This window comes from Aethalodelphis obliquidens, unplaced genomic scaffold (assembly GCF_003676395.1).
Source record: "Aethalodelphis obliquidens isolate GAN/ISIS:26980383/991018 unplaced genomic scaffold, ASM367639v1 scaffold59, whole genome shotgun sequence".
NCBI lineage: Eukaryota > Metazoa > Chordata > Mammalia > Artiodactyla > Delphinidae > Aethalodelphis > Aethalodelphis obliquidens.
In genome coordinates this window covers 7,919,711-7,940,721 of record NW_020838003.1, presented here as the reverse complement: position 1 = coordinate 7,940,721, position 21,011 = coordinate 7,919,711, and the positions used below count along the sequence as shown (strand labels likewise).

General features: G+C 40.4%; 1 protein-coding gene across 1 annotated transcript; it reads left to right on the top strand.

The window, feature by feature from the left end:
- Positions 1 to 1,337: 1,337 nt before the first annotated feature.
- Positions 1,338 to 2,704, top strand: LOC113609820 (proliferating cell nuclear antigen-like). Its single transcript, XM_027087443.1, is given in 3 exon segments — positions 1,338 to 1,866; positions 2,091 to 2,339; positions 2,342 to 2,704. Coding segments are annotated over 3 exon segments (804 nt in total). The 5' UTR covers positions 1,338 to 1,352; the 3' UTR covers positions 2,383 to 2,704.
- Positions 2,705 to 21,011: the final 18,307 nt, after the last annotated feature.

Here is a 21,011-nt window from a genome sequence, read left to right as displayed (position 1 = left end):
GGTCATTAAAAATGTCACAATAGAAAATATACTTGAAACATAAGGATGTATGATCCAGTATTAGAAAGATTTCAGGAAAAAGAGTGAGAAATAGAAGAAATTTTTCTGGGAGGAATCAAAAGTTCCAACATGGAAAACAAAGTCATGTATAAAAGATTCAATGACAGGAATCAAAGCTAAATTTTTCTATTTTTACGGGAAATAAGTTGAAAAAGTGACCTCTAGTGGACTCTTAGATTCATGTATAAAGTTTTGCATTTTGACCCAGCAATCCCACTACTGGGCAGATACCCTGAAAAAAACATAATTCAAAAAGATTCATGTACCGCAATGTTCATTGCAGCTCTATTTACAATAGACAGGACACGGAAGCAGCCTAAGTGTCCATCAACAGATGAATGGATAAAGAAGATGTGGCACATATATACAATAGAATATTACTCAGTCATAAAAAGAAATGAAATTGAGTTATTTGTAGTGAGGTGGATGGATCTAGAGTCTCTCATACAGAGTGAAGTAAGTCAGAAAGAGAAAAACAAATACCATATGCTAACACATATATATGGAATCTAAAAAAAACAACAAAAATATAGTCATGAAGAACCTAGGGGCAAGACGGGAATAAAGACACAGGCCTACCAGAGAATGGACTTGAGGATACGTGGAGGGGGAAGTGTAAGCTGTGACAAAGTGAGAGAGTGGCATGGACATATATACACTACCAAACGTAAAATAGATAGCTAGTGGGAAGCAGCCGTATAGCACAGGGAGATCAGCTCGGTGCTTTGTGACCACCTAGAGGGGTGGGATAGGGAGGGTGGGAGGGAGGGAGATGCAAGAGGGAAGAGATACGGGGACATATATATATGTATAACTGATTCACTTTGTTATAAAGCAGAAACTAACACACCATTGTAAAGCAATTATACTCCAATAAAGATGTTTAAAAACAAGTTTTGCATTTTGAAAAAAATAAGTTTTTATTATGAATATAAGTTGCTGAAGACACAGAATCTTGATAACGTATCTTAAAAACAGATTTAGTAACATAATGTATTTATTTTGATTGTTTTCAAAATTTAAAAATCATAATTTCAGAAAGAGTTCATAAATTCTCCTGATATAATCTAATATATTTAAAATAAACTTTAGAGGACTTCCCTGGTGGCGCAGTGGTTAAGAATCTGCCTGCCGATTAAATTGCTGCAGGCGCTGCGGGCTGGTTGTGGGCTTTCTCCGTCTCAAGCGTTCGTGAGTTAGTTCCGCCGCTCGTTCTCATCTTCTGAAGCCTAAGCCGGCTACACCTTCCTCCTTCCTTCCGCCAGCAGCCGTGTCATTGCGACTCCGCCACCATGTTCGAGGCGCGCCTGGTCCAGGGCTCCATCTTGAAGAAGGTGCTTGAGGCGCTTAAGGGCCTCATCAACGAAGCCTGCTGGGACATCAGCTCGAGCGGCATGAACCTGCAGAACATGGACTCGTCCCATGTCTCTTTGGTGCAGCTCACCCTGTGCTCCGAGGGCTTCGACACGTACCGCTGCGATGGCAACTTGGTCATGGGCGTGAACCTCACCAGCATGTCCAAAATACTGAAATGTGCTGGCAATGAAGACATCATTACACTAAGGGCTGAAGATAATGCGGACACCTTGGCACTTGTATTTGAACCTCCAAATCAAGAAAAGGTTTCAGACTATGAAATGAAGTTAATGGATTTAGATGTTGAACAACTTGGAATTCTAGAACAAGAGTACAGCTGTGTAGTAAAGATGCCTTCTGGTGAATTTGCACGTATATGCCGAGATCTCAGTCATATTGGAGATGCTGTTGTAATTTCCTGTGCAAAAAGATGGAGTGAGGGCTTCCCTGGTGGCGCAGTGGTTGAGGGTCCGCCTGCCGATGCAGGGGACGTGGGTTCGTGCCCCGGTCCGGGAGGATCCCACATGCCGCGGAGCGGCTGGGCCCGTGAGCCAGGGCCGCTGGGCCTGCGCGTCCGGAGCCTGTGCTCCGCAACAGGAGAGGCCGCTGCAGTGGGAGGCCCGCGTACCACACAAAAACAAAAACAAAAACAAAAACAAAACAAAACAAAAAAGATGGAGTGAAATTTTCTGCAAGTGGAGAACTTGGAAATGGAAATATTAAGTTGTCACAAACGAGTAATGTTGATAAAGAAGAGGAGGCTGTTACCATAGACATGAATGAACCAGTTCAGCTAACTTTTGCACTGAGGTACCTGAACTTCTTTACAAAAGCCACTCCACTCTCTCCTACAGTAACACTCAGTATGTCTGCAGATGTACCCCTTGTTGTAGAGTATAAAATTGCTGATATGAGACATTTAAAGTATATTTGGCTCCCAAGATCGAGGATGAAGAAGGATCTTAGACATTCTTGAAATTCAAGGAAATAAAACTAAGCTCTTTGAGAACTGTTTCTGAGATGCTAGCACATACTTAAGTCTGTTTTGTCTTTGTACCTCTGAGTACATATGTAGATATTGTTTTCTGTAAATAACTTTTTTTTTCCTCCATTCTCTACAGTTTGTTCAAAGAGTAAAGTCCAAAGTCAAATCTGGTCTTGTTAACCGAGTAATAAGTTTGCCTTACCTAGGAATACTCCTTATAATTTTTATAAACAAAAGGATTTTGACTCTAAATGCAGTTTTAAGTATTGTTTTCAATTTAAATAAAAGTCATTTGAATTTCAAGCATCACAGGACAGTGCCTTCATTTGGACCACGATGGTTGCAAGTATCCTAGAGAATTCACAATTCAAGCAGCTCATGTAAATGAGCTTATTTTTCCAGTCTAGAGCAGGTTGATATGACATTAGATACAGTGATAAAAAGTATTCCAGATACAGCAGGTGACAAAGTATTTTGGGGGATTCATTTGCCAAACTTATTTTGGTATTCTGACTTAAGCTCAAGAAATGAAAAGGGGAGAGTAGAACAAATACATAATATTTTGTCAGTTTTGCTAGCAGAAACTAACACTTTACAGAAGCTTAATGTACCCAAAGTTCTGTCAGCTTTATAAGACTAGCATTATTACAGGGAAGTGTTTCATTAGCCTAGGGAGCCTTGTACAGGAGTCTTGGAAGTTTTAGTAGATCCTGATAGGTCCCAAGGAGTATGTTTGTGCAAAAATAATTTCTCTAGCGTAAGTAGCCTTTTGTGGGGACTTATTCCCTTAAAGGATGAAGGTGGCTTAGTTCCATGGATGTTGGATTCAACCAAGAAAGTGAAAAAGGCCAAGCAGTAATTGTGCTGCAAGGTCACAAATTGCCATGCTGCATACTGAGAATTCCTTTATTGTAGTCCTTTTTTCCGGTGTATTTTGTGTTTGGTGGATTAAGTGACAGATTTCTGTCGTACTTGCAGTGACGGTAGAACTCACTGTATCCAGTAGGTAACTATTCATTACCTTTCTGTGTGCCTGGGTTTGGGGAAGGATATTGGCTGCAAAGGGGCCTGATGGAAATTTCTGGAGTGATGAAAATATTTTATCTACGTTATGATGATGGTTCCAAGACTATATGAATCTCTCAAAACTAATCCAATTGTACTTTATCATATGTAAATTATACTTAATAAAGCTCGACATTTAAAAAAAAAAAAAAAAGAATCTGCCTGCCAATGCAGGAGACACAGGTTCAAGCCCTGGTCCGGGAAGATCCCACATGCTGCAGAGCAGCTAAGCTTGTGTGCCACAACTATTGAGCCTGTGCTCTAGAGCCCATGAGCCACAGCTACTGAGCCCGTGTGCTGCAACTACTGAAGCCCGTGCTCCACGACAAGAGGAGCCACTGCAATGAGAATCCCGTGCACTGCAACAAAGAGTAGCCCCCGCTCGAGGCAACTAGAGAAAGCCCGCCCGCAGCAACGATGACCCAATGCAGCCAAAAATAGATACAAAATAAATAAATAAATTTATTTAAAACTATAAATAAATAAAGTTTAAAAAGTACTTTTCACACATGGAATAGCGTTTATCGGCCAAAAATACATTTCCAGTCGGACCAGGACAGACGGTTTAGATCTATAAGGAATGAGTGATAGGATCTCACCAGCACTTGCCTCTGTGGGCCGAGTGCTTCATTTCTTTCACCTCCCACTTTGCCAGTCAACAGCGCACCTGCAAGACTGACCCACACCACGTGCTGGTTCCTCACATTCTAAAATAAGGCTGGGGCTTCCCTGTTTGTACAGTGGTTAAGAATCCACCTGCCAATGCAGGGGACACTGGTTCAAGCCCTGGTCCAGTAAGATCCCACATGCTGCAGAGCAACTAAGCCCGTGCACCACAACTACTGAGCCTGCGCTCTAGAGCCTGTGAGCCACAACTACTGAGCGTGCACACCACAATTACTGAAGCCTGCGCGCCTAGAGCCTGTGCTCCGCAGCAAGAGAAGCCACTGCAATGAGAAGCCCGTGCAGCGCAACAGAAATTAGCCCCCTCTCATGTCAGGTAGAGAAAGCCTGTACGCAGCAACAAAGACCCAACGCAGCCAAAAATAAATAAATAAATTTATTTTAAAAATAAATAAATAAAATAAGGCTGATCCACATAAAAGAATGAAATAATGCCATTTACAGCAACATGGATGGACCTAGAGATTATCATACTAAGTGACGTAAGTCAGAAAAAGACAAATACCATATGACATCACTTACCTGTGGAATCCAAAATATGACACAAATGAACTTATCTATTAAACAGAAACAGACTCACAGACATAGAGAACAGACCTGTGGTTGCCAAGGGGGATGGGGGATGGGGGAGGGATGGAGTGGGAGTTTGGGACTAGTAGATGCAAACTAGTATATATAGAATTGATAAACAGCCAGGACCTACCTACTGTATAGCACAGGGAACTATATTCAGTATCCTGTGATAAATCATAATGGAAAAGAATATGAAGAATAATTATATATTTATAACTGAATCACTTTGCCATACAGCAGAGATTAACACAACATTGTAAATCAACTATACTCCAGTTAAAAAAGTGAGGCCAATCCTCTGCAGGGGCTCAAATCCTCTGATGAATAAGTGCCACAAACCAGCACCAGTTGTTTCCTGACTTCAGGATCTTGAAGGAAGTTCATTAAAAAGTACACGTTGGAGACAAGATGTTGATTTACAGTAGGGTGATAAAATAGTAAAAGTAGAAGAGGTTCTCACCAAGTTAAAGATGATATTTCTCTTCAAAAATCACGATATAGGGGCTTCCCTGGTGGCGCAGTGGTTGGGAGTCCGCCTGCCGATGCAGGGAGTGCGGGTTCGTGCCCCGGTCCGGGAGGATCCCACGTGCTGCGGAGCGGCTGGGCCCGTGGGCCGTGGCCGCTGAGCCTGCGTGTCTGGAGCCTGTGCTCCACGACGGGAGAGGCCACGGAAGTGAAGGCCCCCCCCCAAAAAAATCACGATATATTCTAATAAAAAAAAAGAAGAACCATTTTTTCCCAAAGAGCGAAAAAAAGTTAAGATGAAATTTCTTGAATATAAAAGCAAATATATTCAGAAACTGTATTTTCAAGTAAACATAGAAATTCTGTGCAAGTTCCAAGGAGCATAGAAAATTCCTGGAATGATCATTTTACTCTTTCTAACCCAGAGAAACTGTAATTTTTGATTAGAGTTAAAAATTAATTTCTGAAAATTTTTAAATTAGTAATCATCTTGTGGTGAGGAGATTTTTAGAAGGAGAACTTTATAAGTCTTCTTTAACTAATATAATATAGTTTTATGGGACTAATAAGATTTCAGTAACCGTTGAAAACCTCTTGTAGCTCAACCCCACACCCATTCAGAGAAATATTAAAATGGAATGGGGTGTGTAAGCTTAGTATTACTTTCATCTATTTTTCATGTTTTGTTTTTCCTTTTTACTCAATTCCTTTAGAATGAAAACTACAGAGCCACGAATTTTTCATCCTTCCTGGTTTAAATTCTTCTAGCATCCAGGTAATTTAGGAAAAAAGGAGAACTGGAAGGCTATTTAAAGAGATAGGATAATTCTTTTCCAAAGTTAAACGTAGAGATCTGAAAATATTCTATATAGAATCATCTTTTAGGGTTCTAATAGGATAATATGCTAATAAAAACCTTGCTTTTATTCTTTTTTTTCTTTGAATACAGACTTCTTAGCGACCACTTGACAATTTGTCTCACCAGCCTATACAAGTGCTCGGAAAGTGCCTTACGTGCTTAAGAAGCCAGCTTATCAAGACCTCCCATGCTGCTCACTCTGAGTCTGAGTGAGCAAACAGGTCTGGTCTGTGTGCCCTAAAGGCCAGCATTCCTGGGCTCCACCAGACCACCAGGGAAGGGAGCTCTCTGGAGTAGTGAGCTTCCAGAGGAGACTGGGGGAGTGGATTTTTACCCAAGATGTTGAGGGGAGGTAAGGAATCTATTCTGTCAAGTGGAGGAGTCCGCGGTTCAGGCTCCAGCTGTATTTGTCTTAGTTTCCCACCTGCAATTCTCAGGAAAAGAAACAGCCTGCATCCCAGGAAATCTTTCATAGTTTCCCAGCAATGTCCTCTTCTTTGTACACATAGAGTACCGAAGATGCCTCCCTTCATTCACAAAAGGGAGAAAACAGTTTATAAAGTTGAGTAACCCCAAGGAAATGGAAAATTCACAAAGACCTAGAGAGTGGGGTTATGAAAATAATTTTTATGCATCTAGTGCCTGCTAGGTGACTTGGACTTCCAAACTTTATCTCCAGTCTTTACAACAACCTTATGTGGTCTTCAGTATTCCACTTTACAGGGGAGAAAACTGAGGTTCGGAAAAGTAAGGTGACTTGCCAACAGTACACACTGCACAGACAACTACCGAGAAGAAATGCTATGGTCTCTCTGACTCTGATACCTGTTTTTGGAGTCAGAAAACCTAGAAAAGCAAGAAAGGGCAGTGGTCATTCCTTAGGTCATCAGTTGTCTCGATATCTGAATATCATTCTTATTAGCTGCCTAGCCAAAAATTCTGAACCCTGACTTAAGTTTTTTCCCACCAATGAACCAAAAGAAAAAAAATCTCTAACAAGATAAAATAAAATAAAAACTTGTGACTTTTTTCAGTCCGCCTAGAAGCCAAATTCATCCACTCAAATACACAGAGGTGTTAAAAATATCATATATAAGCCCCAAATGAAGGCTCTACCTCTAAGGTAGATAGAGAAAGCCATTTAGGCAGCTTGTGTAGTCTGTCAATTAATATGCTTTACAGAGTGCAGAAACAAGAGGGCAAAGAATCGTTATGATTTGAGATACTGAAAAAGAAACAAAGACTTTGAATCTCTCAGGCATTTGTTTGACTCTTAGAATAGTGGAATATTCTAGACTGCTTGCCAAATGAATGTTTGGTTGAATATAAATAAGCTTATTATCATGCACATGTATAAATGTGCTCAATAGAACTGAGGGTTAATAAAACATTTTTCTGTTAAGCAGACCAATATTTTATCAGAAAGAACTATTGTCAGTTTTGCCTGTATTTCTGGGACATTTTTCCATCTTAACTCTCTCTGAATTCTAAGTACGAGCAGTATTTCCAAACTATTTCATTATACTGCAACTTCTTTCTATCAGGAGCCATAGAAAATGCCTGGAATTTAACATGTACGACTTCAAAAATTTCTTTTCATTTATTGTGAAAAAAAACCTTTGACTTTTTAAATTCTGCTTCCCTGGAATGTGTATCAAATGAAAGTGCATTTGGATAATAAAAAGGAAAAAATCAATGCAGTCAAAGCAAAGTTACCTTACAAAGTACCCATTCCATGAGTCTGTACTTAGGATGCCTTCTTTAGTTGAAATGGAATATTTTAATAATAGATTCCTAGAGCGGGAATCATCTCATTATTTCATATGTTCTTTAGTACTCTTCCACTACAATGCAGGGGAAAATGCTATCTTAAAGAGAATAATAATGGTAATCAGTTGACAGATGTATCTGTTCAAGGAACAGATATATTAAATTATGTTGAAATTTAAGTCATAGATCAATCTGATAGTTTTTTTCAAACCTATAGAGACTGCTTCCCTAATGACATGTGTCATGACCTTTAATTTGTCCTTGTCACATCCAACCATTGTTTCAAGCATGCAGTATACCCCTCTCTTATATTTTATTGCTGAAACTACCTACGTAACTGAGAAATTTGACGATATATAACAGGCTGGTGACATTGATAATGAAAATGATGTGAAGCAGCCATGTAATCTGATAGAATAAAGAGTATTTCACACTATTAACTGAAATTTTTACCTCTGAAACTAGGTGGATCTGGTTATTCATATAGAAAAAGCAATAGAGGAGAAAGAGTTATGCATTCTAAGAAGACAGGTAGTTTCTAGCTACATATTTGAGACTTAGAACATTATTTTTCTTCAGTTTTGCTTGTTTGAAAATAGAATAGGTAAAATGGGCAAAAAGTATCACAATATGCACCTAAGAATCAATTATTACTAAAGAGAGCACACAAAAAGAGTTTCTAGGAAGAAAAACTGAGACCCTAGATGTCTTCTCTGTTCTCAGATGTCAGTAGCAACTTTCTGTGACTTTATTAGAATAAATGTACTCTGGAAAATTAGCCATTTCTCTCTCTTTTGTTCCTTTTCCTTTCTTGCCTCTGTTGGGGGGTGAGGGTGGGACAGAAAAAGGGACAAGTAAGGGAAGTTACTAGAAATAATACAATTAGCATTCCCTAGGGCCTTATTTCTGGATAAAGCATCGAACAGAAGTTTGATATCAATCTTTCCTATGTCTTCTAACTATTTTCTTAATGCTCATATAAATGCAGTTTCTCACAATTAATTATTTAAAGGTTGAGTGATTATAGCAAACTACCTATCTGTAGTATTTCATGACACCTACTAACTTAGCATGCTTCCTTATTTCCTATAGACATAATGACATTTGCACATTAAATCCATCCTATTTGAAAGGGAAAGACTTCTGCCTTAATGCTGTACAGCAAGAAATTGTATCCAACAATTTGAGCACAAACAATTTGATAACTTAAGCTCTCTGAATTACATCACCTGAAATAGGACCTTTTCCGAGGGCATACACATAGTAGGGTTAACTAATTAAGGATTGTGACACTCTTGTTACACACCAAGGGCTATTAAAAGGGAAGCATCTTTAAACTCTCCTTTCCTTCCCTGGCCTATGGTAAGAAAGACCTACAGAATTACCAAGTAATTAATATTATCCTTCATGCTTATTAAAGGTCAGCAACAGTAAATCAGTTACTAGCAACTTCCTAAAAGTTTAGGACAGGAAACAATAAAGGATGCTATATCAAAACAGAAGCTGCAAGGATAACTTAGCTGGATAGAATGTAATTGCTGAAGTTAAAATTAGCCAGGTCATCTTACTCTTATGGAAAAAAAAAACCCTGGGAACCTGGCAACCAAATAAATAGATAGGAACTTCATTCCCATTAATAAGCTTCTTTCAGTTTTGTGCTGAAACATTACTCCAAAGACATACACCTATTAACTCACCAACACTGGTTCCTAAACCAAGTTTGGGTACTCTCCGAATTATTAAAAAGACCGTGACCTTAATAACTATAAGCATGTATTATAGATATATAATCTGAACATATTAGAATTGAAAATGTCTAATAAATCGTGTAGTTCAACCTCATTTTTTTAGATGAGGAAACAGTCCAGAGCTGTGACTTGCCCAAGCTCAGTCAGCTATATTTACATTGGTTGTTTACTATATTACTGACCTTTTGTGGGTGGTAAATATTTAATATTTAGTTGTAAATTCTTTTGTCATTTTAGCTAAATATCTTTGATAAAGATTAAGTTCAACTTTATCAAGCAGCATATACTACATGTGTATGAGCAGTTGCTAAATAAAAGTAAAGAATATATAAAAGTCAAAGGTGGTATTGCAGCTAAACATGGAAGACATCCTTTCATTAACAAAGCGTAATTATTCATGATCAAAAAACATTTTAAAACATTTCTTGTACTAACCATTTTGTAGTTTAAACCTAAATTACAACCAGATGATTCTGCCTATTTTCCACTAGGTGGCAATATATCTTTTTCTTTACAGTCTAAATTTGTTTTTCCAGGGTATGATGAAAATTACTTTTTTTGAGTAGTTTTCCTTTTTAGTTGACCCAACTGAAATTAAGACTAAAGAAACCTTAAGAAAGAGGCATAAGGAATTAAAGATGTATTAAGATAGGGAACAGGGTTGTCTTATAAAACCCAGAATTAAAATTAATAAATTTCACTTCACATATGCTCATAATTAAAATTTACATTAAATTTACATGATCACATTAAAAATTTGGTAGTGATTTATTTTTTAATTGAAATCAGGTTTGTTATTTATTGTTAGTAGCAAAAAGCACTGAAAATTTTCTTAGTCCTGTTTAAAATATCATCCTCAAGATTAGGTCGTAGCTTTCACTTATTTCCATAGCCTATCTTCCATCAAGATTTTGAAAAAAAAAACTCATTAAATCACTTGTGTGTGTGTGTGTGTGTGTGTGTGTGTGTTTAGTTTGTGTCCATACTAGATATAAGTTGGTTCTGAATGAATAATAAGACAAATCCTATTTTCTTTAAAGTCATAAGTTTCAGAAAACTTTGACTAATATATTAGCTTTCAAGGGCTACCATAACAAAACAGTGCAAACTGGGGGTCTTATACAGTAGACATTTCTTTTCTCTCAATTCTGGAGGCTAGAAGTCTAAGATCAAGGTGTTGGCAGGGTTGGTTTCTTCAGAGGCTTCTTTCCACGACTCGCAGATGGCAGCCTTCTCCTTGTGTCCTCTCATGGTTGAACGTCTGTGTTGTGTGTGTCCTAATCTCCTCTTCTTACAAGGCCACCAGTCATATGGGATTAGAATCCACCCATATGACCCTATTTTACTTTAATTACCTCTTTAAAGGCTCTACCTGCAAATATAGTCACATTCTGAAGTACTAAGGGTTAGGACTTCAACATATGAATTTAAGGGGGAACACAATTCAGACCATAACAATGAGTAAGTCTGTATACACAGAATGCCCCATTTTCTAAACTGAGGTATTGTGGTAGAACCAAAAATCCTAGATTGAAAGTCCAAGTTCTAGAGCTAAGGAAAGACCTTAGAGATTACCTAATCCACTGATTATTGACCCTTGCCACACAGAAGAACTTTTAAAGCACACCAATGCCTGTTCCCAGACCCAGATATTCTGATGAATTAATTTGCAGTGGGACCAGTCATGAGTATTTTGAAAAAACTTCCCAATCATTTCTGAGACCTGAGTAGAGAATCACTGATTTTAGACAAATATTTCTCAAAGGTGGTTAGAGAATCACCCAGAGGGTTTATTAAAATGCAAATTCCTACACATGGGCCATTGCTGTCTTCATTCTGAATCTCCAGAAATGGAGCCATGTCTTTTTTATCAGGTGCCCTAGTAATTATTATGAACCCAAAAGTCTGAGAAGCTCTGATCTAGTCTAACCCTCTCATTTTACAGGTGAAAAGGTTGAGGCTTGGTAAAGTTAGTTCATCCAAGGTCACACAGCTAGAGAACGGCAGAACAAGAAGGAGATTAGATGTTAGATCTGAAATCTAATCTAATTTTTAGCAGGATTCTCTGTTCTAATATAGCACTGTGTGGACATTAAAACGATCTTGTAGCTCTGGTCCCAGTATTAGACTGCATCTACCCTTGAATTCAGGCATGTCCTGACAAACTTAGAAGCCCAATAGGGCAGGCTCATTACAGTTATATTTCCATTAAAAATGCATTCCAGGGCTTCCCTGATGGCACAGTGGTTGACAGTCCGCCTGCCGATGCAGGGGACACGGGTTCGTGCCCCGGTCCGGGAAGATCCCACATGCCGTGGAGCAGCTGGGCCCATGAGCCATGGCCGCTGAGCCTGCGCGTCCAGAGCCTGTGCTCCGAAATGGGAGAGGCCGCGGCAGTGACAGGCCCGCGTACTGCAAAAAAAAAAAAAAAAAGCATTCCAGGAGCCTGTATTGTGTTCAGTGACAATGGGCAACATCAGAACTGATGGGTTATTGTGAGTACTGCATTCCTCCTCCACCGTGCTGCCAGGATTTGCTGGCCACCTCCTCAGATTTAGGCCTGAGTCCTAGGTAGAAGCCATAGTAACAAGTTAGCAAATTCAGGGAGATGAAGCCAATGGTGGAGACTGTTTCCCTGGCACCAGTAGCTTCTGCAGCAGGAGTCGTTGGCTTAGAATCACTCACCATTAGAAACGGCAGCCTCTGTGCAGGCATCAGCAGAGAAGCTGCCGTGGTTGATTGGTCATCTGGAACAGGGAGCAAACAGGTAGCTCAAGAGATTTTCAATTCTGCTGCTATTACCTATCCAAAATCCATGGGTAAAGAGGGCTTTTAGGAGCTTGGGGTCAGAGTATGAGTTGGTGCAGGCTGTGAACACACATATACAAGTAAGTTGTGACATGATTTTAGAAAACCTAATGTATCGAAATCCAAAAAATAAAAATTAAACCCCTCAGCGGGTGATGATCCAAGAACAGTTAAAAATTTTTCCATAAAGATTTAGCTTAAAGGTTTTCTTTAACAGAGGCTTTCTTATGCATTTATATTGTTTTGTTGTTCAAAGTGACCAAGACTTGAGTGAGAAAAGAACAGCAAAACGTAGACATGTTATGAAACACCGGAAATGGAAAAAAATCGATCTGAAACAAAGATAGAGCATCACTGAAGAGTTTTTTTAATTTAATGTATATTTATAGCACTATAAGTCAATTTAGCCTCAGTATTTCAGAAACAGAGCACTTTTCTAGACTGAGGACGCACACATTTTACTTTAAGTTTCTATAGGGCTGGTTGCTGTTCTAACCCCTGCACTGTATTTCTCAAAGTGTGCATCGAGAACCACCTGCTCTAGAATCACCTAATGACTATTTAAAATGCAAGATTCTGGGTCCCTCATGAGATCTACTCAATTTTTGGAGGTGAGTTTGAGAATCTGCATTTTTAACAGCTACATAGGTGATGTAGAGATTTCCCTCTCTCTCTCTAGGGCCTCTTTAATCCCAAAGATATTACTTTTCCTCTGCTCTGGGAGCTCTTAATAACTCTTTAATAGAACAGTAATGATAGAGATGATAGCTCTTTCTATCATTTCTGATGAAAATTTCTGAGAATGTGAGTTTCTGGGAATTACTTTCTTTTGGGGTTGTTCTCTCACTGAGTCAATGAAATTGTGAACTTGTTACAGAAGTCCTCTTTTTTTCAGTATCTTTACCTGATTTTCCAGTTGACTATGCTCCTGGGTCCCTGAACAGGCTGTTGTAAAGAACCGATATGACACGGACTCAGAAACTGTACATATTAAACTTTAAGTTTCTTCTCCTGAAATGTGTTCAAAGGAAAGCCACCATCCCAGAAAAGAGAAATTTGTGTTATCTGAAATCCCAGGTTCCTGTTTTTGAGCTGCTATAAAATTGCCTTAATACCAAAATAGATGTATTTTGAATATTTAAAGGATTTAAGAAATTCAGATGTGAGCTGCTGGCAATCTTGTAACTTGATGAAACTTGTCTTACCATGCTATTATCTTTACTATGCGTGGAATTAGATTTTTGAAAGGTAGGTTTTCTAAATATCTCCCTGGTTTTAAGTTTAGACATGTTTGCAAGCTTAATAAACACTTTCAAGTGCAGTCTCAAAATCAAAGATCTCTGATTTGAAAGCAGTTTTAGGCATTATCACTCCCAAAGAGAAGTACCTCTGCATACCAATGTCTCATCTTTCCTTAGATTGTTCCAAAATTAGAAATTAAGCCCCAAAAAGCAAACGGAGGAAAAAATACCTTCAAGTCAATTTAAATTTTTTTCTTCCTATTTATTCATACTGGTGGGAATTTTCTCTACCATCTCTTTGCTGGAGGGGAAAGGACTAAGGGAGATCTAACAAAGCCATAAGGCAGAGGCAACTGAGGATGAGAGGTTCTGAGATGGAATTCAGAGAGCACATTAAATGTCCATGAAGATAAACTTCATGGCATTCACTATTTACCTCTATCCAGCCCTGCTAAAGCAAATAGTTTAATTTAATCCAAAAGGATTAAGTTAAAAATCCAAAAGGATTTTAATGGAGAAGTCTGATTTACCCCTCTTTCTAGGAGGGACCCTGCAGTAATATTTCCTCCTTTTTTTTTTCCCTCCACCTCCATTTTGGACCCCCTGAACCTAGAGAATCCTATGGATACTAAGATTTTTCTAACTGCATGATTTGCATCATTTTGGGGGCTGGGTGTCGCTGTTTGGCTATGTTTTTCTTTTTCAAAGACCCAGTGAAATCTTGCCAGAGGGGAAAACAGATCTTACTTCGTTTGTTTGTCTGGGAGGAAAAAAGTCATCAAATGCTTTTTTTTTTTTTTATTTAAGTTGCACGCTTCACCAAAAAAGTTACTAAATACTGAAAAGTCTACTTTGAGTTCTACAAGCAATAGTGTAACACCGGCACACCCAGCTGAGATGAATCCCCAGAGAAAAGTGTAATCATGCTACATTTTCCCAGATTCCAAAGAAGATTCCCCCAAAGAAGATGTGCTCTGGGTTGCTGGTCAAGGGTGTGCCTGTTTTCTGGATTTCTCCTATGAAACCCACAGTCCAGCTTTTCTCCAGAAAAAAAAAGGGGGGGGGCTGGGATGAAAGAAATTTGGAATTGGTGGCTAGACATCTGAAAAGAAGTGAAGGGACAAAGAACTGATAGAGTTAGTTACTTTTCTCCTATGATTTTTTCTTCCAAATCTTATTCCTGTTCTTGGTTTACAAAGGCTCTTAATATTTCCCTGAAGAATTTACTCCCTGGAAGATTTGGGAAAGAGAAGAAGATAGTGTAGGTACTCTTCAAATCTCCATTATAAAGGAGGGGAAATGTACAATAAAATAATGCATTCTAGCTCAAGGTCCATTTAAAAACACTAAAAAACGTGAGCTGGAGTCAGGGCCCCCTTCTAATGACACTGACTCATTTTTTAGTATCATTCATGGATCCCCATGATCTGCAGACCCAGAGTTGTCTTCATTAAGCACTGAGACATCTTTCTAAGCAAGATGCCCTTTGTTACATGGTACTCAGGAAGAGAAATGGGCTACTCTTCTACATTTTGATCATCTTTTCTACAGCAAGGCAGATTATAGCTAGGACTCCTCTTATAGCCCATTTCATTCTTAGTGTTTTGATCGCATATAAGTTTTAAGTGCCGGGAACACATTGTACTCATAGTTTAAGATTATTCTAACTAAGGCAATTAAAACTACATATCCCTGGATGGCTTGCTTGCTTTTATTTCTCAAATATTTTTTTTCAGTGACCCTTCTGTAAGTTTGGGACATAAGGAAGAAGCATTGAGTAGTTAAATACACATCCACAAAATCAAACCAGCTGTTACTCCCACCTGTGCTTAAAAATGAGCAAAGATCATTAAAGAAAGTCAAGACCACAGAAGATTTCTTATAGTGGTTCCTGAGGATTTCTTATAGAGGTTCCTGACCACGTGAGGAAGATAAGTTGAGGCTAAAAGTATATCTCTTTCACCAACTGCGAAGTCAATCGTGTATAATAGTATCAAAGCTTCTACATGAATGATTTTATTTGCTTTTCAAGACACATCTGTGTGATAAACCCACAGGTAGTATTATTCACAAGTTCAAGTAAAGTAAACTGAGACACATAGATGGAAGGGTCACAAAATTCGGACAGGCTTTCTGACTTAGGAACCACTATTCTTTCCATTACATTCTGGTATTGCATCTCAGCTTTCTGTTCCAAGATGACAGCCATACCAACAACACAATCCTAAAACTTGATAGAGTGGGACCCTTAGGAGGTTTCCTCCTGGGTAGGTTGTGAGAATTAAACCAGGTCAACATATGAAAGGTACTTAGAATAGTGTCTACCAGTTCTGTGTCTATGTGTGTACTAAAATGGATATGTACATTTGTATATGTGAATACATATATGTGCACATAATATATACATATATGTGTAAATATATACTATGTGTGCAAACATGCATACATATATATTCCAGTACACACACACACACACACATAACTTGAAAAGGGATAAGTAAATAACAATTATCATAACCAGGTTAGCTATTCAAGTAGAACACCTTACCAGACCTCTAAACCTAGAGAGTTTTTAAAAAGAACTTTTTATAAGAACTTTTACTTCAGGTTCTTCATCCTCTAGTCCTGGAGAATAGACATGTTTCTAAAAAGTTTTAAGTCCAATTTAAAATAAGAAAAGCAAAATTTGCCTTAGGAATAGGATCTGTGAAGCAGAGAGCCAGAGAGTGCCCCTTCTGCCCGCCCAGCCAGATTATGGAGCCAGCAGGCACTCAGGTCCACCGACCTAACACTTAGGTTTCTGCCTCATCATTCTAGGCTTCATGGACCACCTGTCAACCAAAACGCATTTGGAAGAGGAAAAGGAGGTGGCCCAGCTTCTCACCCATCCCCAGTTCAGTTTCTGGGCTGAACTGGGAAGGGTGTGAGGTATTTCTACACCCCCTGGAGGTATTTTTGCACCTTCAAGGGACGACAATATTTCCAAGCAAGGCCAAAAGCACATCAGTTCAAAAGTCAGGACGGCTGCTTCCTCTCCTTGGAGGAACTGTTCAAGAAGCGACACACGTGTGTGTGTGTGTGGGTGGGTGTTGGGGGGGGCTGTCTGGGTGGGTACTGGCATTTGCCCATCTCTTTGAAAACCCGGGTAGGGTGTGCAGTAGTCCTCAATGCCCAATAAATTGACAGTGCGGTCTCCCGTTGGTCTGGTGAGACTACCATAGGAGTTAGTTGCCTGAATGCTTGAGAATCATCAGAGGGGTTTCCTAATAAAACTCCAGGAAAGATCTCAAATCTCCAGAAGTACTTAAGAGACGGAAAAGAGCGTGGAAGTCAGGAGGGATCGAGGGAAGGGGAAACGGGAGATACCACAGAATAAGCTAACCGATTGCAGAATATGGGATTGGGCAAGGGGAGAAAAAAGAAATCTAAAGCCTTTTTTAGATTTGCGCGTGGATCCTCGGTCGCCGCGCTTGCCCGCGCTAGGTCGGTCGGTCGGCGATGATTCGCTTACGCGCCGAGTCTCCGCGCCGCCGAGGGCTGAGGGCTGCCACAGACCTGGGCTTCTGCGCCTCCCTAAGGGCATCTGCCCGGGGCCCTGCAGACCAGTCGTGGACTCCTCCACCCGAGCCGGCTGCACGGTCCTAGCGGGCGGAAGGGAGTCTGGGCCGATCATGGACACGGATGGAGAAAGAGAGGAGAAGCCCCTGACTCACGAGGCGAGGCCGCTTTGGGGCCCTCGGAGTCGTGGGAGTAGGGCGTGCACTTCCTGGTCGTTTTCTGGGTATGACTTGTCCCGGGTGTCCCAGGTTTCCGCGCTGGGGGTCACGCTCACTGGACAGGGCGCCTAAAGAGATAAGCTGCGGGGAGGGCAAACTTAATAGAGGACGGAAAGCGGGCGGTGCACAGCGGTTCAGAGACGGGAGTGGGAGGGAGAAATGCGCCATGCCGCGGGACCCCTGTCCCTTCACCTCCACCGAGGCGCCCGACTGCGGCGGCTGCGGCAGCACGTGCTCGAAACGGGCTGGCCCGCAGGCGCGAAGGCTACACAAGGTCCTCTGGGCCTCGGAGAGCTACAGAGCCTAGGAGTGGGCCCAGGACCTTGGGAACTTTCCCAGGTGGGTCCGGTTTCGGTCTCGGCTCTCCAGCGCCTGCGAACAGGTGCAGAGATGTGCGTGCATTCTTTCCCCAACCCTCCGGTTTCCGCACGCCTGTACGCGTCAGCTACACTCTGCAAGCTCATCTTGGGAAAATAAAGGCGTCCCCCCTCCCACTCGCAAACGCCCAAAGAGGAGAGGGGTTCGCAGTCCGCGCAGAGAGCACGCTTGGAGATCGCAGACGCTAGGCGCCGGGTCAATCTCAAGCATTCTGCCCCTGACTGGGACACAGCAAATGCTGGTGCGGCAGCCGCTTGAGCTGCCTTTTCCCCAGTCTTCGGGACGTGCGATTTCGGCAGGCACTCGGAGCTCAGGCCCCCAGCCTGGACTTCACGGCACAAGCCTGCATGACCCTGTGACCTTGTTTGCTCCGCAGCTGGGTGCAGACATTTATGCCTACGGCTTCAGCCCGCAACCTCAGCTAGCCTGGCAGATGAGTGGGGTTATGGGATTTTAGAAACTCTCATTTGACAAAGTTAAGATACATCCGAAAGCTTGAAAATGCAACATTAAAATAAAACATTTCTCAGTTTGTCTTGGCTGAAGGCAAAACTAGCTTTGGGCACCCTTCCCCTACTGCTTCCAGCCAAAGAAAGTCTTGTAAGCAGCCTGGTCAGCAAAACTGCCCAGCCCTAGAGTGTCTGCCATTAACACACCTACCTGGATTGCCTGGGCATTAGCTCAGCCAAGGCTCGGCTTTCTTCCTGATTGTGTGATTAAATTAATGACCATGTAAAGGAAAACACAGGGGGAGCTCAAAATTGTCTACATGCGTTCTTCAAAAAATAAGATTCTACACTATGGGGAAGTCTTTTTCAAAAAGCAGTATTTACTTACTGTTTCTGTAGACCTAAGTTCATCTTTGAATCCCCAACATGTAATAAAACTAGTGAAAGGAAGATTCTGGAAGGATGGGACAGAAACAAAGGGGCATTCCAGGGTTTTTTGTTTGTTATTTGGTTTTTGTTTTTAAGTTAGGCCCCATGCAACCTGGGTTGGTTGGTTGGTTTTTAAGAAACTTTTGCTCTAGAGATCCACTAGTGTTCCAGGCATGGACAATTTAGTCAGCCTCTCAGGCATAGTGGTTTAAGGATCTCTTGCGGACCACCTTCCATTTACCTCCAAATATCTTTCTCACTTCTTGCCATCAAATTTACTCCAAAGCAATCTTGGCCTTTTCTCTAGAAAGCCTCCTTTAGATTTCATTGGAGCCTATTAGACCATTAGAAAAAACAATTCTCCAGTGCCAGAAGTGCTTTAAAGATAGCAGAACCTGTCTCACTCATTGTACAGATAAGAAAACCAAAATGCAGGTAAATTAATGATACCAATAATGATGCAAGGTCATACTCGTCATGCAGAGAAGAGTTAGAACGGGAATTTTGGACTGTTCTTCTCATCACACTTTGCTGGGGATTAGTGTTTCAGATCACCTAACTGTTGCCTAGGAAAAGTGAGATCAGGCCTCAAAGAAATGTAGCACAAAAAGTACTTGGATAATCTTAAGAAAGTCAACCTGCTTTTTCCACCAATCACAGTATGGATACATCTCTTTGCCTTACCCCTGGTCTCTACCTGCCTAATGGTAACTCGTTATGTAGTCCTCTTAAGATAATGAAGGTTTCAAAATCCTTTTAGGGAAAACCATCGAAGGCCTGCAATGAGACCTTGTGCAAGTTTCGCATTTCAGAACTTTTCACAAATATCCTTCTTCTGACATAGGGGAGGGTTGGCAAGATGTGAAGGAAGGAATTACAAATGGGAAAGAACACCTCTTGTGATAGATAAAACAGTGTAATATTGGTTTCTAGAGCACCTATGGAGTGACTCTGAAGATGTCCATGGATTAAGTACAAGCTACCCTAAGACCTAAAGGATCATCATTCATTTGGTTTTGCATCTAATGGTTTCTGGACATACCACATACACCTACATACATATGCTCTGTTTCAGAACTGTTGTCACTATATGAAGAGTACAGAGGGACATTTCATAAGACAAAGGGCAGGGAGAAGAGGAAAGTTCTCAAGGTCTTCTGTATTGTAATGCTCCAGGGCTAGTTCTTTTCCAGAGGCTGTGCAGCTGTTCAAGTCTGTGCAGGGAAAACTGGGCCAATACATACACTACCATGGCCATTTCACCTTGGTTTCTAAAGAAGCTCTCCATAGAGTCTCTTAATGGGTAATGACAGAAAGCTGAAGGGTTCTAGAGCACGAGATACTCTTCCATGTAAGCATCACTAGTAGAACCTAAAGTGGGCTTTTCACCTGGTCTCCCTGATCCAGGTCTGAAAATTATTTGTCTTTGGCCACTTGTGAAAATGCTAGTTATCCTGCTGCTGAAAAGATGATGACATCCCAGGGACAGGTTAGCTTCATGGCAGGCATCTTTGTTTAGATGATTTGTCCTTTGATCAAGAAGCTCAACACTCTCCAGATAAAGATTTTCCAAATAATAATCAGACTTTGTCTTCTCACTTTTAGGCTCAAAACTGGCTTAGAGTAAATAATACAAGTGGGGTAGGGTTTATCGTTCCTCTGTTCTGCAGTTTCTTCCCCTTCTTTTCGGGCACCCAATGAAAATATATGGTACATACTCAGAGTGTAGCCCTTAGCTACAAAAAACATTTTAAAACACCTTCCCAATAATTGCTTTGAAGAAAATAGTCATTTATTGTCAAAGCATCCAACATATCCAGATAATCTATATAAAGTTTAATAAATCTTTCCAGGGATAAAAGAAACACATAACTATTCAGACTCCATTTCACTGGCACAAAATTACACTTTGTATTAAAAGGAAATACATATTTACATAATGATGACATTCTTCATTGAAGTCCATAATCATTTCATGATACATGCACTTCCCCCTGGAAACTTAAATTGAATGGTGACCCTCTTTTTATTTGTTTTGCTTATTTTTGTAGGAACACAAACTGTAATCAAGAGATGCAGAAAGCATCTCACCCTCCTCCTTTACTTTATATCTAAAATAAATTTTGCCCTTACATATTATTCCATCTAAATCGTAAGTGCTTAATAATTTAAGTAGAAACGTATGACAAATGCATCAATATGTTGCAATATATGACATTTTTAAAAATGTACTTTGTTTTGGGGAAAGTGAAAATACGTGCATTCAAAAGAAAACCTCTTAAACACCCCACCCAATCAAAAATCCACCATCTTGTCTCGTGTGTGTGTGTGTGTGTGTGTGTGTGTGTGTGTGTGTGTGTGTGTG